Source organism: Bos taurus, chromosome 4, assembly GCF_002263795.3.
Source record: "Bos taurus isolate L1 Dominette 01449 registration number 42190680 breed Hereford chromosome 4, ARS-UCD2.0, whole genome shotgun sequence".
Lineage (NCBI taxonomy): Eukaryota > Metazoa > Chordata > Mammalia > Artiodactyla > Bovidae > Bos > Bos taurus.
Genome location: NC_037331.1, coordinates 110,923,918 through 110,938,763, shown reverse-complemented (window position 1 = coordinate 110,938,763; position 14,846 = coordinate 110,923,918). Strand labels below are relative to the sequence as shown.

The window sequence follows — 14,846 nt, the reverse complement described above, 5'->3', positions numbered from 1 at the left end:
AGCCACAGTCTGGTCAACTCAACTTTCTAAATATCTATCAAATTAATCCTCTCCTTTACCTCATGGCCTCCACCTTAAATCTCAGTTTCAACTCCTGAATTATAACAGTGACTTTCTGATTTGTTTTCCTCTCTTATTGTGTGGGTCTCCTTTGGAACATCCTATTCCCAGTTGCCAAAGCCATTCTTTAAAAATACAGGATCATCAATTGCTTCCTTTTCCCTGGTACCAAATTTCAACTGTTTTGTTACTAAACTAAACTTGTGTCCACTCACTGAATATGTAACAAAATTAGTCTACTGACACTGGATCCTAGTGAAGGAAAGTACAGCATTTATTGCAAGGCACCAAGAAAGGAGTATGGGCAGCTTATGTTCAAACAACCTGAATTCCTCAATGGCTTTCAGGTAAGAAATGTTTAAAGGCAACATTAGGGGTGTGGTGCATGACCAGCTCCTGCACAGTTCTCTGATTGGGTTGATGGTGAGGTAACACAGCGATGTTTCGGGAATCTCAATTATCATCCTTTTGTTACAACTTGTCTGGGATATAGATACTGCTGGTCAGCATGCAGTTAACTTTTTTTCCATCAGGTGGAGGATTTAGAATCTGCAAAATAACTCAAGGAGGTGGCTCAGGATATTATCTATAGCCCTTGAAAAAGAACTAAATGTTCTTGGCTTTATTTTAAGGCTAATCTATAAAGAAAGCTGAGCACTGAAGAATCGATGCTTTTGAACTCTGGTGTTGGATAAGACTCTTGAGAGTCCTTGGAATTCAAAGAGATCCAACCAGTCCATCCTAAAGGAAACCAGTCCTGAATATGCATTGGAAGGACTGATGCTGAAGCTGAAACTCCCATACTTTGGCCACCTGAAGTGAAGAACAGACTCATTTGAAAAGACCCTGATGCTGGGAAAGATTGAAGGCAGGAGGAGAAGGGGACGACAGAGGATGAGATGGTTGGATGGCATCACCAACTCAATGGACATGGGTTTGAGTGAACTCCGGGAGTTGGTGATGGATAGGGAGGCCTGGTGTGCTGCAGTCCATGGGGTCTCAAAGAGTTGGACACGACTGAGAGACTGGACTGAATTGAACTGAACCTATTCTTATTTTGTCTTGCTTGAATATTATCTTTTGTTTATGCCTTTTGTCATTTCTGTGATTAAATTTGCTCTTTGGAACTAAGGGAAGGCATAGGAAGTAAAGCTTTTTTACAAACAAGAGGTGGGGTGCATGGAGGGCAGGAGGAGTCTAACCTAGAAGGACCATGGGGCCTTCTCAGTCATTTTATACATTTCCATTGATTCAAAGTCATTCTCCATCCTCCCAATCTATTTTATAAATTTTAGGATCCAAACAGTCAATTCAATATCCACATGGATGACCCATTTGTCGCCAGGATTCTCTTAGACACTTTTCCTCCACTTATTACATTCTTGACACAAAGAATATTTCATCACTAGAAATCTGATCTACCTACTGAGTTCCTAGGACTACATTCCTGGGATGCCTTTTCCCAGTTTACAATCCTCTAAGTGATATTATCATTTCTCATATATTCATATGCTAACAATTAGCACATTTTAATCTCTAACCCAAACATCTTTTCAGGGCTTATTCAACTGCAAAATTTGCACGTCAACTGAGATGGCATATAGCACTTCATATTTAAATAGGTCAAAACTGAATTCTTGAAATTCCTCTAAATCTGTTCTTTCCTTTATTTTGCATGTCTCCAAAATGGCACTATAATTCACTGAGTTACTTAATCCATATATTCAGGAGTTATTCTTGATAACTCTCTTTAACCATTATTCTCCCATCCTTCACAAATCCTTCACTATTTCCCGGAGTTTGCTCAAATTCGTCTCCATTCAGTCAGTGTTGCTACCTAACCATCCCATCCTCTTCCTCCCTCTTCTTTTGCCTTCAATCTCTCCCAGAATCGGGGTCTTTGATGATAGTTCTACCTTCAAAATACATCTGAAATGCTTCTCTTCTCAACACTTAAACTATCACCACCCAAGTCCAGAGAAGCATCTTTTCTTCCCTGGACCTTGACTATAGCTTCAGACCTGGTTGCAGTGCTTTCAGCCTGTCATTCGTGGTGCTCAAAGTGGTATCGATCTTGGTATTGATCTAGGGTGGCCCCGGCGTGCAGCAGCTAGGAGCCAGGCGTGGGTTCCCAGTCAGAGGGTTGCTGAGTCACACCCTCATGGCAGTTGGAATCACTTTTATGGTCATTTCTTCTGGGTTTCCTTTGGCCAATCATTTTGATTCGCCTGGTTTGTAGTCCACATTTTGTGCATCTCAGGATCCTCCCATGCGCATGCACGTATCTGTCAGCCAAGCTGGACTCTACCAAAGAGGTATCTGGGTAGAACATCCCTTGACATCACTCCCCTTTGGCCTGCAAGGAGCCTTTTCTGTGCATGTGTGGTGGGGGAGGGCTCCTGACTTCGGAAATGAGAGATATGTGGTCTGAGCAGGCCTGTCCTCCTCCTTCAATTGTCCCGCTATTCTTGTTTTGGAGTTTCTGTCAATAGAGAATGAATCTCCAACCGCTTTACCCTGGGGGGCCCATCTACCTCCTGCCTCAGTAGTTTTAACTGAGACCTGTTTAAAACCTGTTTAAGACCTGTTCATTCCCCTGTTTAAAACCTTTCCATAGCTTCCCACCCACTACACTGAAACATAATTCAAAAAATAAAAATATTTTCTTCCCCCAGTACCACCATCCTTACTTCCTGATCTGCTCTGCTCCTGCCTGTCTCCTCCACTTCATTTTGGGCCCCTACAGTCTTATTATGCTTCAGTCACTTGGGTTTTAGTTCCTTCGAAGAAAATGACTTTTTTCATGCCTTGGAGTGTAAATTTTCAGGGCTTCTCTTCCTTTCTCACCTTTTTGAGTGCCTTGTCTTCATCCATATGCTACATTTTGGCTAAAATGTTGCTTCCTAGGGAGGTTTTTCTTTTTTTAAATGCTCTATCCAAAATAAATCATTCTTCACAATTCCATTACTTTTCTCTGCAGAAAAATTACTTATATTTGTTTACTTTTTTAGTGCTTGTTTTTATTATAAGTTGTGAACACCATGAAGGCATTTACGATATCAATTTATTCTCACACGACACAATTTCTGACAAAATAGTAAATATATGAATGGCAAAACCTAGAAAAAGGATCCTAGAGGTACACTTAAATATTCTTTTTCCTTTTCACAAAGTCTATGAAGAAATTCACATTTTTTTTTCTTGTTTCTGTATCCATTACATATTTTAATTGCATTTTATCTTTTAGATAATGTAGATTTTATATATGCTGCTGCTAAGTCGCTTCAGTCGTGTCCAACCCTGTGCGACCCCATAGACAGCAGCCCACCAGGCTCCCCCGTCCCTGGGATTCTCCAGGCAAGAGTACTGGAGTGGGGTGCCATTTCCTTCTCCAATGCAGGAAAGTGAAAAGTGAAAGTGAAGTCACTCAATTGTGTCCGACTCTTAGCGACCACATGGACTGCAGCCCACCAGGCTCCTCGGTCCATGGGATTTTCCAGGCAAGAGTACTGGAGTGGGGTGCCATTGCCTTTTCCGAGACAACCTCACATTGGTCAGAATGGCCATCATTAAAAAAATCTACAAATAACAAATGCTGGAGAGGGTGTGGAGAAAAGGAAAACCTCCTGACTGTTGGTGGGAATATAAAGTAGTGCAGTTACTACGGGAAATGATATAGAAATTCCTCAAAAAGCTAAAAATAGAGTCGCCATACTATCCAGCAATCCAATTCCTGGGCATATATCTGGACAAAACCATAATTCAAAAAGACACATGCATCCCTGTGTTCATAGCAGCACTATTCGCAACAGCCAAGACATGGAAGCAAGCCACACGTCCACTGACAGATGAATGGATGAAGAAGATATAGTACATATACAGAATAGTATATTACTCAGCCCCAGAAGAAGAATGAAAGAATGCCATTCGCAGCAACATGGACAGACCTAAGGATTGTCATACGAAGTGAAATAAGTCCATATATCACTTGTATGTAGAATCTAAAACGTGGCACAAATGAGCTTATCTACAAAACAGAAAGAGACTCACAGACATGGAGCACAGACTTGTGGTTCCCAAGCTGGAGGAGGTTGGGGGTGGGATGAATTGGGAGTTTGGGATTAGCAGGTGCAAGCTGGAGTTAAAGAATGGGCAAATAAGGTCCTATGGGCAAACAAGGCCCTATGCTATTCAGTTCAGTTCAGTTGAGTTGCTCAGTCGTGTCAGACTCTTTGTGACTCCATGGACTGCAGCACTCCAGGCCTCCCTGTCCATCACCATCTCCCAGAGTTTACTCAAGCCCGTGTCCATTGAGTCAGCATCACCAAATATGAGAAGGATGCATGTGTGTATAACTGAATCAGTCTGCTGTAGAGCAGGGCCTGGAGTGGCCTCGGAGCTTCCTCTCCCATGTGCAGTGTGAGTGCTTTGAGAGATGACACCAACCTTCCCCAGTCCAGGTTCTTGTGGCGGCTTCTTCATGGGCTAGTTCTTTCTGGGGACTTCAACCTTTCAATTTCACTTTATACTTTTTCCTCTACATGCTGATTTTTTAAAAATGCTAATTATTAACTGTTCAAATCAGAAGGTAGACTTTAAAAAAATAACAACAAAACTCAGTGTCAAACTACACTTCACCCTTTAGCCTAACAGACCCAGCAGTATTTAGCTTCATTCATGTATTGACAAGAACACAGCACAGGAGAAACAAACATCAGTGGTGCTATTCATTCCCAACATACAGAAAAGCCATCTTCATGACACATAAATGGGGCATAGTTACCTGTCATGTTGCAGTAAACTTTCAGAGGCCCCAGTGATCCACTGCCATCGGGATCTATCCAGTAGTAATTTGAGGTCTGGCCCAGGTGTTTGTATGCTTCACAGGAAGGCTCATAGATGGCTGGAAAGAAATATCCTGCATGAGCTCAGCACCCAAAAAAGAGCCTCCCGAGATCCATGCCCCAGTTACAGACCAAATGCTACCAAACTGCTGATTAGAAGCATATCCTCAAGTTAGAATGAGCCCTCTTTTTTCTACAAGTTAACTCACAATTTGATCTTTAGTCCACAAGCATTCTTTCTGACCTAACAAAGACATTAAGTTCCTGCTATGGCTTTATAGTTAGGGAAAAGTCTAAAAAAATTCAATAAATTGTGGAATAAATGTAATGTTTGCTTAAAACAGGTGCTCATGAGCATTGAAAAATATTTAGTTTATACTTATTTACAGATATCTCCTTACTGTAAGGAACATAACTGAAAGGCCATGAATATTGACTGCATTGTCGGTCAATCAGCTAAGAGATCAGAGAAAATCTGCCCCCCTCCCGACCCCACACACACAGACAGACAAACACACAGACACATTTTTGCATATTTAGTATAAATTTCCTACAAACAGCATGTGATTGCTAACCTTCCTTTATTTCAGGAAAAAAGGAAAGAAATGCCCCTGCTTCATTTTGTTACAAGTGCTTTAATTACATTAAATCTAGTTTTCGTTAAAAAAAAAAAAAGACATTTATGTAATTAGGTTGTAGCTTTTCATCATGTTCCTTTTTGTTCCCTTGCTCCCAGCACATTTTCTTTTCTCACAGAGAATGCACCTGATTTCAGTAGCACAGAATGGACACTGACATACCTCCTTTATAGCTGGAACTTCTAAAACACTGTTGTGAAAACTTTTTAAAAATAGCTCTACACTGACTTTATGAGGGATTAGACAGTATTTAGCTAAGAACTACTGAGACAGGAGGTAGATGGCCCCTCACCCCAACACAGGGTAAAGCATTGGAGATTCATCCCCTATGGACGAAATTCCTAGCAGGGCAATTAAACAAGGAGGTTGGGCCTTGCCCAGACCACATATTTCTCATTCCTGAAGTCAGGAGACTTCCCTGACCACACGTGTGCAGAAAGGCTCCTTAAAGGTCAAAGTGGGAGTAAAGTCAAGGGGTGATCAACCCATATGCCCTTGCAGTAGGATCCATCTTGGCAAAGAGATGCATGCACACACATGGAAGGGTCCTGCTGCTGCTGCTGCTGCTGCTGCTGCTGCTAAGTCGCTTCAGTCATGTCCGACTCTGTGCAACCCCATAGATGGCAGCCCACCAGGCTCCCCCATCCCTGGGATTCTCCAGGCAAGAACAGTGGAGTGGGTTGCCATTTACTTCTCCAATGCATGAAAGTGAAAAGTCAAAGTGAAGTCGCTCAGTCGTGTCTGACTCCTAGTGACCCCATGAACTGCAGCCTACCAGGCTCCTCCGTCCATGGGATTTGCTAGGCAAGAGTACTGGAGTGGGGTGCCATTGCCTTCTCCAGAAGGGTCCTGAGATACAGCAAATATAGACTGTGAACCAGGCAAATCAAAATGATTGGCCAAGGGAAACCTGGAAGAAATGCCCCACGTAAGTGATTCAAACTAGCAAAGATTCTCCTTCTGAGTCTGCCTGAGTGTCTATATCCACACATATTGTACTCTTTTCCTCTTAATAAATACTTTACTTGCTTCACTGCTTTCTGTCTTTGTGGAAATTCTTTTCCGCAAAGCTAAAGGGTCAGGGCCCTTGTCACTGACCACTGGTCTAATGGCTAGGATCTGGTGCTCTTACCATTGCGACCTGGCTTCAGTTTCTGGTTGGGAACCCAAGCCCCTCTCTGAGCCATTGCTGGCCGAGGCCACTCGAGATCACTACTATTGGTAAAAATCTATATATTGATAAGTGGAGTCTTTTGGAAAAGTGCTCTTGAATTCAACACTCCCAGCATCTGCCCTTTCCTAAGTTATAAAGCGAAGGTCTGACTCTGGGGCTGCCTCTTTCTACTTCCCTCTCCCAGGTTCTTGGTGCCTCCCTTTGGCTCTCCATGTTTCCTCTTCCCAAAGATGCTAGACCTTAAATTCTATTTCATTTCAGCAAACACAGCACACTACAACAGTTCTGAAATGCTTTGATTTACTCAGGGCTTGCTTTCCACTTGCTTTCTTCCTTCTGCAACTAGTCATTGAGCCCATATGATGTGTTGAGCAGTAGATTAGGTAAAACAAGTACAGCTGTGAACAGCACAGTTCAGGGACCTTTGGAGCAGGGGCAGTTCACTCAGTACTCAGCCACTGTTCATTCATGAAGTGCAACTGGAAGAAAATGTGGCTAGAGTGTTAAGCACAACCACACACTTTTGTCCCAGTGATCAGTGGTAAAGAACACACCAGTCAATGCAGGAGATGAGGGTTTGATCCCTGGGTCTGAAAGATCCCCTGAAGAAGGAAATGGCAACCCACTCCAGTATTCTTGCCTGGAAATTTACATGGACAGAGGAGCCTGGTAGGCCATGCCCAAGAGGTCATAAAGAGTCAGACATGCCTGAGCAACTGAGCATGCAATTATTAATATGCCACTTTCTGCCTCCCAATTATCAAATTTAGATAATAAACTATGGTTACTCTAATTCTGAATGCCATACCAAGTAAAGTAAGGCAATAAAAGACAGTGAAGAAATATTTTTTAAAGTTTCAGCAGAAAGATGATATACTTTGAGAGAGGTTTTAGAAAGAAGGTTCCTTGTAGCAAAACACAATAGATCTTAGGGAAGCAATTCAGAAGGTAATGAGAGCAGATAGGCTATACTTGCCATTTGCGTGCATGCTCAGTCATGTCTGATTCTTTGTGACGACATGGACTGTAGCCCACCAGGCTCCTCCATCCATGGAATTTTCCAGACAAGAATACTGGAGTGGGCTGCTATTTCCTCCTCCAGGGGATCTCCCCAACTCAGGGATCAACCTGCATCTCCTGCATTAGCAAATGGATTCTTTCCCACTGAGACACCTGGGAAGCTCTGCTGCTGCTGCTGCTAAGTCGCTTCAGTTGTGTCCGACTCTGTGCCACCCCATAGACGGCAGCCCACCAGGCTTCCCCCTCCCTGGGATTCTCCAGGCAAGAACACTAGAGTGGGTTGCCAGTTCCTTCTCCGATGCATGAAAGTGAAAAGTGAAAGTGAAGTCACTTAGTCGTTCCTGACTCTTAGCGACTCCATGGACTGCAGCCTACCAGGCTCCTCTGTCCATGGGATTTTCCAGGCAAGAGTACTGGAGTGGCCATTGCCTTCTCTGCCTGGGAAGCTCAATACTTGCCAAAGGGCTATGGTGAGATGGCCAGAGCTATTATGAGAACGGATAAAACAAATAAGACAGGATAAAATAGACGGAACTGATCACACGTTTAAGATCAGGAAGTGGACATAGTTGGAAAGAAAGAAAGAATGCGTTAAATTCACAATCTCTGAAACCAATTGCCTTGTTAACTTTTGACAATCTTCCTTCAGATTATTGCAATTATTATGTACAGTTAAAAATCACTTAGAAGATAAGGTTTAAATTCTTAGTTTTTCCAATTAGCCAGTTCAGCCAATCTACCATTAAAAACTGTCATCTTTGTTTTCCAGCGTCCCCTCTGTCATTTTCCTTATCATCTGATATCTGGTTTATAGCAATCATCTTATTAACTGACTGCTCTACCCAAATATCGCTTCACTCCCCACCCAATTATGCTTTTTTAATCCAATGTTGGTCTTGTCCTAAAACATTACTTTAAGTTAAATGTGTAATAGTTCTTCCTCATCTCTGACAGTGTGTCCCAGATCGCCATCTAAGCATGCAAAACCTTCCAAAATCCTTACAGATCTCATTAGGTTTCAGCAACTTGCTGACATCAACCTTGCTCTCTGCTCAGGCAAATCTGACAAAGGAACTTATTTAACCTATGTTTACCCTTTCTGGGATTGCCTGTGGTTTTCTACAGGCCTTTTTCTCAATCTATAAAACTTCTCAGTCAGAGTTAACTATGAAGGAACAAGTGTTAAGAAACAGGGCTCCAGTCAAACACATCTAAGTTTAAATTCTGACTCCACCAAGCACTAATTATATAACCTTGGCAAAGATATTTAATCTCATTTAGCTTTCATGCACTGGAGAAGGAAATGGCAACCCACTCCAGTGTTCTTGCCTGAAAAATCCCAGGGATGGTGGAGCCTGGTGGGCTGCTGTCTATGTGGTCGCACAGAGTCGAACACGACTGAAGTGACTTAGCAGTAGCAACAGCAGCAGCCTTGTCTAGGAAATAGGTTGGAGAAGGAAATGGCAGCTGACTCCATTATTCTTGCCTGGAGAATCCCATGGACAGAGGAGTCTGGCAGGCTGCAGTCCGTTGGGTTGCAAGAGTCGGACACGACTTAGCGACTAAACCACCACCACCAGGAAACAGGTATCATAGGTATATTAATTTATGGTTATGTGTGCTCAGTCATGTCCAACTCTTTGTGACCCTATGGACTGTAGCCTGCCACGTTCCTCTGTCCATGGGATTTTCCAGGCAAGAATTCTGGAGTGGGTTGCCATTCCAGGGGATCTTCCCGACCCAGGGATTGAATTCACATCTCCAGCATTGACAGGCTGATTCTTTACCACTGAGCCATCAGGGAAGCCCCTATATTAATTAATAGGTGGAGTGTTTATTGTTAATGCAATAATTATTATTTAGGCACCACTGACCTTTTTCCTTTCTTGAGGAGACCTTCTCTAATCAAAACATCCTGCTTTCTGTACAGTCCAGGGCTCATCTCATGAACTATAATGCTTAATTATAGTCAATGTAAGACTCGATTGATTGTTGTTAATTAAAACATATATGAAAATTTTACTTCCTAGTAAGATTGTGAACTGTCATGAGGACAGGGTCTAGAAAATGTGCTTTTCCTTTTTACTCTATATTAAGCTATTAATAACCTGGTAGCTGGTTAAGAAAGACTATTGGAATGAAACTTAAAATGTACCTACCCTTCATCCTGTTCTGATTTTGATAAATGATTAGTTGGCTTGCCAGAAGAAGTCTATCCATATGAAAGCACGCTTGGATGATAGTAAGGATAGGGAACTACTAACATTTCTGTGTAAGCATACAAGCATTTTGAGCACACAGTTGAAAGCATGTGGGTGAGGGAAATTTGGATAAGCGAGAAGCTTTTTATTTTTCTTCAAAGTGTGACAATTATTCGGCTTGTCTCTAACCTAAAACAGGTTTACTGGCTGCTTTTGCCTCATCAACACAAATAGAAAGGCAAAACTTTAGTCCAAACTTTATCATGTGTGAAAAATCACCTGGAGAGCTTGTTAAGACAGGGATTCCTGGGCCTCACCCCAAAGATTCTGACTCAGTAGAGAATTTGCAGTGCTAACAAGATCCCAAGTGATGCTCATACTGCTGGTTCTGACTTCATTTTGAGAAGCATGGCTCTAATCATGAAAAAATAAAAATTAACTCAAGAAGGGTGGACTAATTCTTTATTTATATTTTAATATAAACAGGAAAAACAGGTCACTGCAAGGCAATACAGTACAATTTTAAATAACATAAGGCTAGACTGCCACCTCACTTCGCTCAGAATAATAAAAATAGAACTCCAAATAAGCTCTAAATAAAAATACATGTCAAAAGAAATATACTTGGATGGATGTGCAGAAAAATATTTGGAAAGAAATATATATGTTTCCAAAATACTCTTGTTACCTCTGTTACCATTGAGTATTACTCAAACGGTCACAGTGGTTGTCTTTCCACAGTAAGATTATGGATGATTTAAAACTTCATACTTTCCAGTGTTTTCCACACTATATAATGTGCATAAGTTATAATATCATTAAAAATACACTTGCAAAATATATACATGGAATAATAACACTGAGACAAAATGGCAAGAACAGATGTATATAGTAAAATTATATTCATTCTGTCCCTCACTTAGAAATTAACAGATTTCTGTTCAAATCTCCTTTCTGTCATTTATGACCAAGACACTCCCCTTAACTTTTCTTTTTCTCAACCATAAAATGAAGGCAATAGTACCTCCTCCACCAAGTTAGCATAAATATCAAGTGAAATCACACACTTTTTAAACTAAAAAGCATTGAGTGCATGGATATTTTAATGCACAGAAGAATTTAGTATTTAGCTTGCATGCCTCAGCCAGTTAACCCTGTACTCAGTGGAGTCCTATCTGGGTTGCACAGTTTGTGCATATCAAGCCCCAGGGAGATGACAGCGCAGAAGGGGCTAAGTCAGCAACCACCGAAGAAAGAGAGGATCTGAGCTATCGTCAGTGATCGAGCTTTTCTAGTAGACTGCAGGAGAACAGAAAGGCAATTGGACTAGTGGCAAAATAAATAGACTCATCAAGTTCATTGATTTATTGGACGAGTAATTCTTCTGTTTCAACTCCTACTCCCAAACAAATTTCTCATATTATTCTACATATTCTTAAATAAATCTCAGGTGTTCAGAAATATGACCGTTGAACACATGATATTGAATTTCATAGCTTAAAAATATCCAGAAAGTGGCAAATCCTAAGTACTTATTCATTTTCATTAAATATTGAATATTGTCTGTGTGATATCATATTAGCTGTTATGCAAAATGACAAAGCACTACTGTATCAGTTTCAGAGGGCTGCTGCAACAGTAACCAAATGCTTAGTGGGTTGAAAGAAATCTATTGGTCAGATGTTCAAAGTAGGTTTCACCGAGCTAAACAGGGCTGTATTCCTTCTGAAAACCTCTAAGGGAGAATCCATTTTCTTGCTTTTCCCAGCTTCCGGAGTCTACCTGAATTCCTTGGTTCATTTTCCTATTTCTTCATCTGTAAAGTCAGCTGTAGTTAGTGGGATCTTTCTCATGCTCCACTCTGATTCTCTGCTTGATTGTCACCTCTCTCTATTTTAAAGAACTCTGGTTACATCAGGCCCACCCAGATAATTTGGGGCACTCTCTTCATGAGAAGGTCTTTACTTAATCATAGTCTCTTTGCCATATAAAGTAATATATTCACAGGTTGCACAGTTTAGGATATAGACATGTTTGGTGGAGAGAGGATTATCCTGTCTATCACAACTATATAAAAATACTGTGATTGTTCTATATAAAGAAAAATTCTTATTAAGTACCTAATGTACTCCCAGAGAAGGCAATGGCACCCCACTCCAGTACTCTTGCCTGGAAAATCCCATGGACGGAGGGGCCTGGGGGGCTACAGTCCATGGGGTCGCTAGGAGTAGGACACAACTGAATGACTTCACTTTCACTTTTATGCATTGGAGAAGGAAATGGCAACCCACTCCAGTGTTCTTGCCTGGAGAATCCCATGGATGGGGGAGCCTGGTGGGCTGCGTCTATGGGGTCACACAGAGTCGGACACGACTGAAGCGACTTGGCAGCAGCAGCCATGTACTCCCAGTGTTGCTGATTAGCGAAAGATGTCAACACTTCACATGGGTAGAAAGAAAAGCAAAGAGCTTAAGAGCAAAGATATGAAATAGGTCTAAAGCACTAGGAACAAAGCATGACTTAAGAATGTTTAGTGTAAAGATAGTGTACAAGCAAGGAGCCACCCCCAGGGAAAAGGATAAGTCTCAATAGTATGAATTGTTTTAGAAAATCGGAATGGGAATCAGGTCAGGGAAATGCTAATACATTTAATGAGCAGATTTGGGTGACTCTTTTAATATTTCTTGGTGGTAGCATTTGTAGAAACTGGATTATAAGAAAAGGAATTAGTTGGTGGAACGGAATGGGGGGTGACCACATTATTGTAGGAATTTAAACCATGAAAGGTAAAAAATTATAAAAAAAAGTTGATAGAGATTGCTAAGTAAAAGTGAGAGAATTTTTGTTAGAATATGTGAGATAGATTTGTGTTTATTATTAATGGTATAGTTTGTGGTTATAAAGAAAATTTATATTCCTTGGATTAATCCTGAAAAAATAACAAATAATTAAAAGAAAAGAAACTTCTGTTTCCCTAGCTCCATAAGTAAACTTGGGGAAGCTTGTGTTTCATTCTTTGGAATGCCAGGCCCTTCTCCTCCCTCTTTTCTAGACTTTCTTCAAGCGTATAAGATGCCCACGTAAACATCAGAATCCAGGATACATAATGGCCAGGTTTCACTAGTGGTTGTTACAGACTCATTCCTCTGCTCACTATCAGCCACCGGGGAATAAGCTCTAAATCTGATGGTCAATTTCAGAGTCTTGATAATACATAAACAACAACTTTGCCTGTTAATGCATCTTTACCAGCACTAGCTAGATTGATTTAAAATAAAAGAAAAAGAAAAGTTTCTTACTTGGCAAAAAAAAAAAAAACAAAACTTCATTATTGTTTGATTTGAAAATTTACTTTCACATATACATTGGAAAGATTTAAAAATCTTCTATGAAGTGTATAGTTATGGCTTTTGCCCACTTATTTATTGTCAGCATTTTTCTATTGACTTAAATCACCTAAGATATAAATGCAGATTAAAATCTGCATTATCGTATTTGTCTTCCTTGGTTTTTGCCTTATTACCTCGAATACGTAGTTTTGGATATATAATACTTTATTATTAACTCTATTAAGATTTCCCCTTTAAAAATGCTTTCAAAACTCTTAAATGTATACTATTATCTTCCATCTGTGGCAGTAAAAGTCTTGACTCTAAGACTAAGGAGTTAGTATTTACTCTGTAAGCATAGGCTAAAGAATTTAAAATAATGTAGTAACATCATCAATTTTGTGTTTAAGGAGTACCTCCTGACACTTGTGTGGAAACGTTGCATGCTCAGTCACTTCAGTCATGTCCAACTCTTGAGACCCTATGGACTGTAGCCCACCAGGCTCCTCTGTCCATGGGTTTCTGCAGGCAAGAATACTGGAATGGGTTGCCATGGCTTTCTCTAGGGGATCTCCCTGATGCAGGGATTGAACCCATGTCTCCTCCAACTTCTGCACTGAAGGCAGATTCTTTACCACTGAGCCACCTTGGGCAGGTAAGGAAAGTTAATATCAACTAGGAGATTATTATGGGCTTCCCCAGTGGCTAAGTGTTAAAAGAATCCACCTGCAATGCAGGACACGAAGGAGACACAGGAGAAGCAGGATTGATCCCTGGGTCCGAAAGATCCTCTGAAAGAGGGCATGGCAACCCACTCCAGTATTCTTGCCATGAAAATCCCATAGACAGAGGAGCCTGGTGGGTCCATGGGGTCCATGGGGTTGCAAAGAGTCAGACACCACTGAAGTGAGTGAACGTGAGCATAAGGAGACTATTGCAAGGGGACATGGAAACGAATCATAATACACATATGATTGAGACCTAAAGCCCCTGAAAAAAAAAAAGAGAGAGAGAAAACCTGTGATTTGTGCCATGGCTTCATTTCTTACATAAACACTGATTCAAGAAGGGCACTTCTATGGGTTGAAATGTATCCCCTAATAGGTTTTGAAGTTCTAAACTTTATTTGCAAATAAGATTTTTGAAGGTGATTAAGTTAAGAAATCAGTCCTGAATATTCATTGGAAGGACTGATGCTGAAGCTGAAACTCCAATACTTTGGGCACCTGATGTGAAGAACTGACTCATTTGAAAAGCCCCTGATTCTGGGAAAGATTGAAGGCAGGAAGAGAAGGGGATGACAGAGGCTGAGATGGCTGGATGGCATCACTGACTCAATGTACATGAGTTTGAGTAAGCTCTGGGAGTTGCTGATGGACAGGGAAGCCTGGCATGCTGTAGTCCATGGGGTAATAAAGAATCAGATGCGACTGAATTGAACTGAACTGAAGTTAAGATGAGGTCATTAGGGTGGCCCCTAATCTAAGGGGGCTGGTACCTCATAAAAAAGGGGAAATTGGGACACACAGACAGATACCTATAATGGGAAGACAACATGAAGACACAGAGATAGGGACTTC

At 41.1% G+C, this 14,846-nt stretch overlaps 1 protein-coding gene across 1 annotated transcript in view; it reads right to left on the bottom strand.

Annotated features, from left to right (window-relative positions):
• Window positions 1–14,846, bottom strand: part of CNTNAP2 (contactin associated protein 2) — a 2,325,432-nt gene that overhangs the window by 812,255 nt on the left and 1,498,331 nt on the right. The window contains exon 13 of the mRNA XM_024991213.2: window positions 4,844–4,963. Coding sequence (XP_024846981.1) covers window positions 4,844–4,963 — 120 coding nt within the window. The remainder of the gene's footprint in view (window positions 1–4,843; window positions 4,964–14,846) is intronic.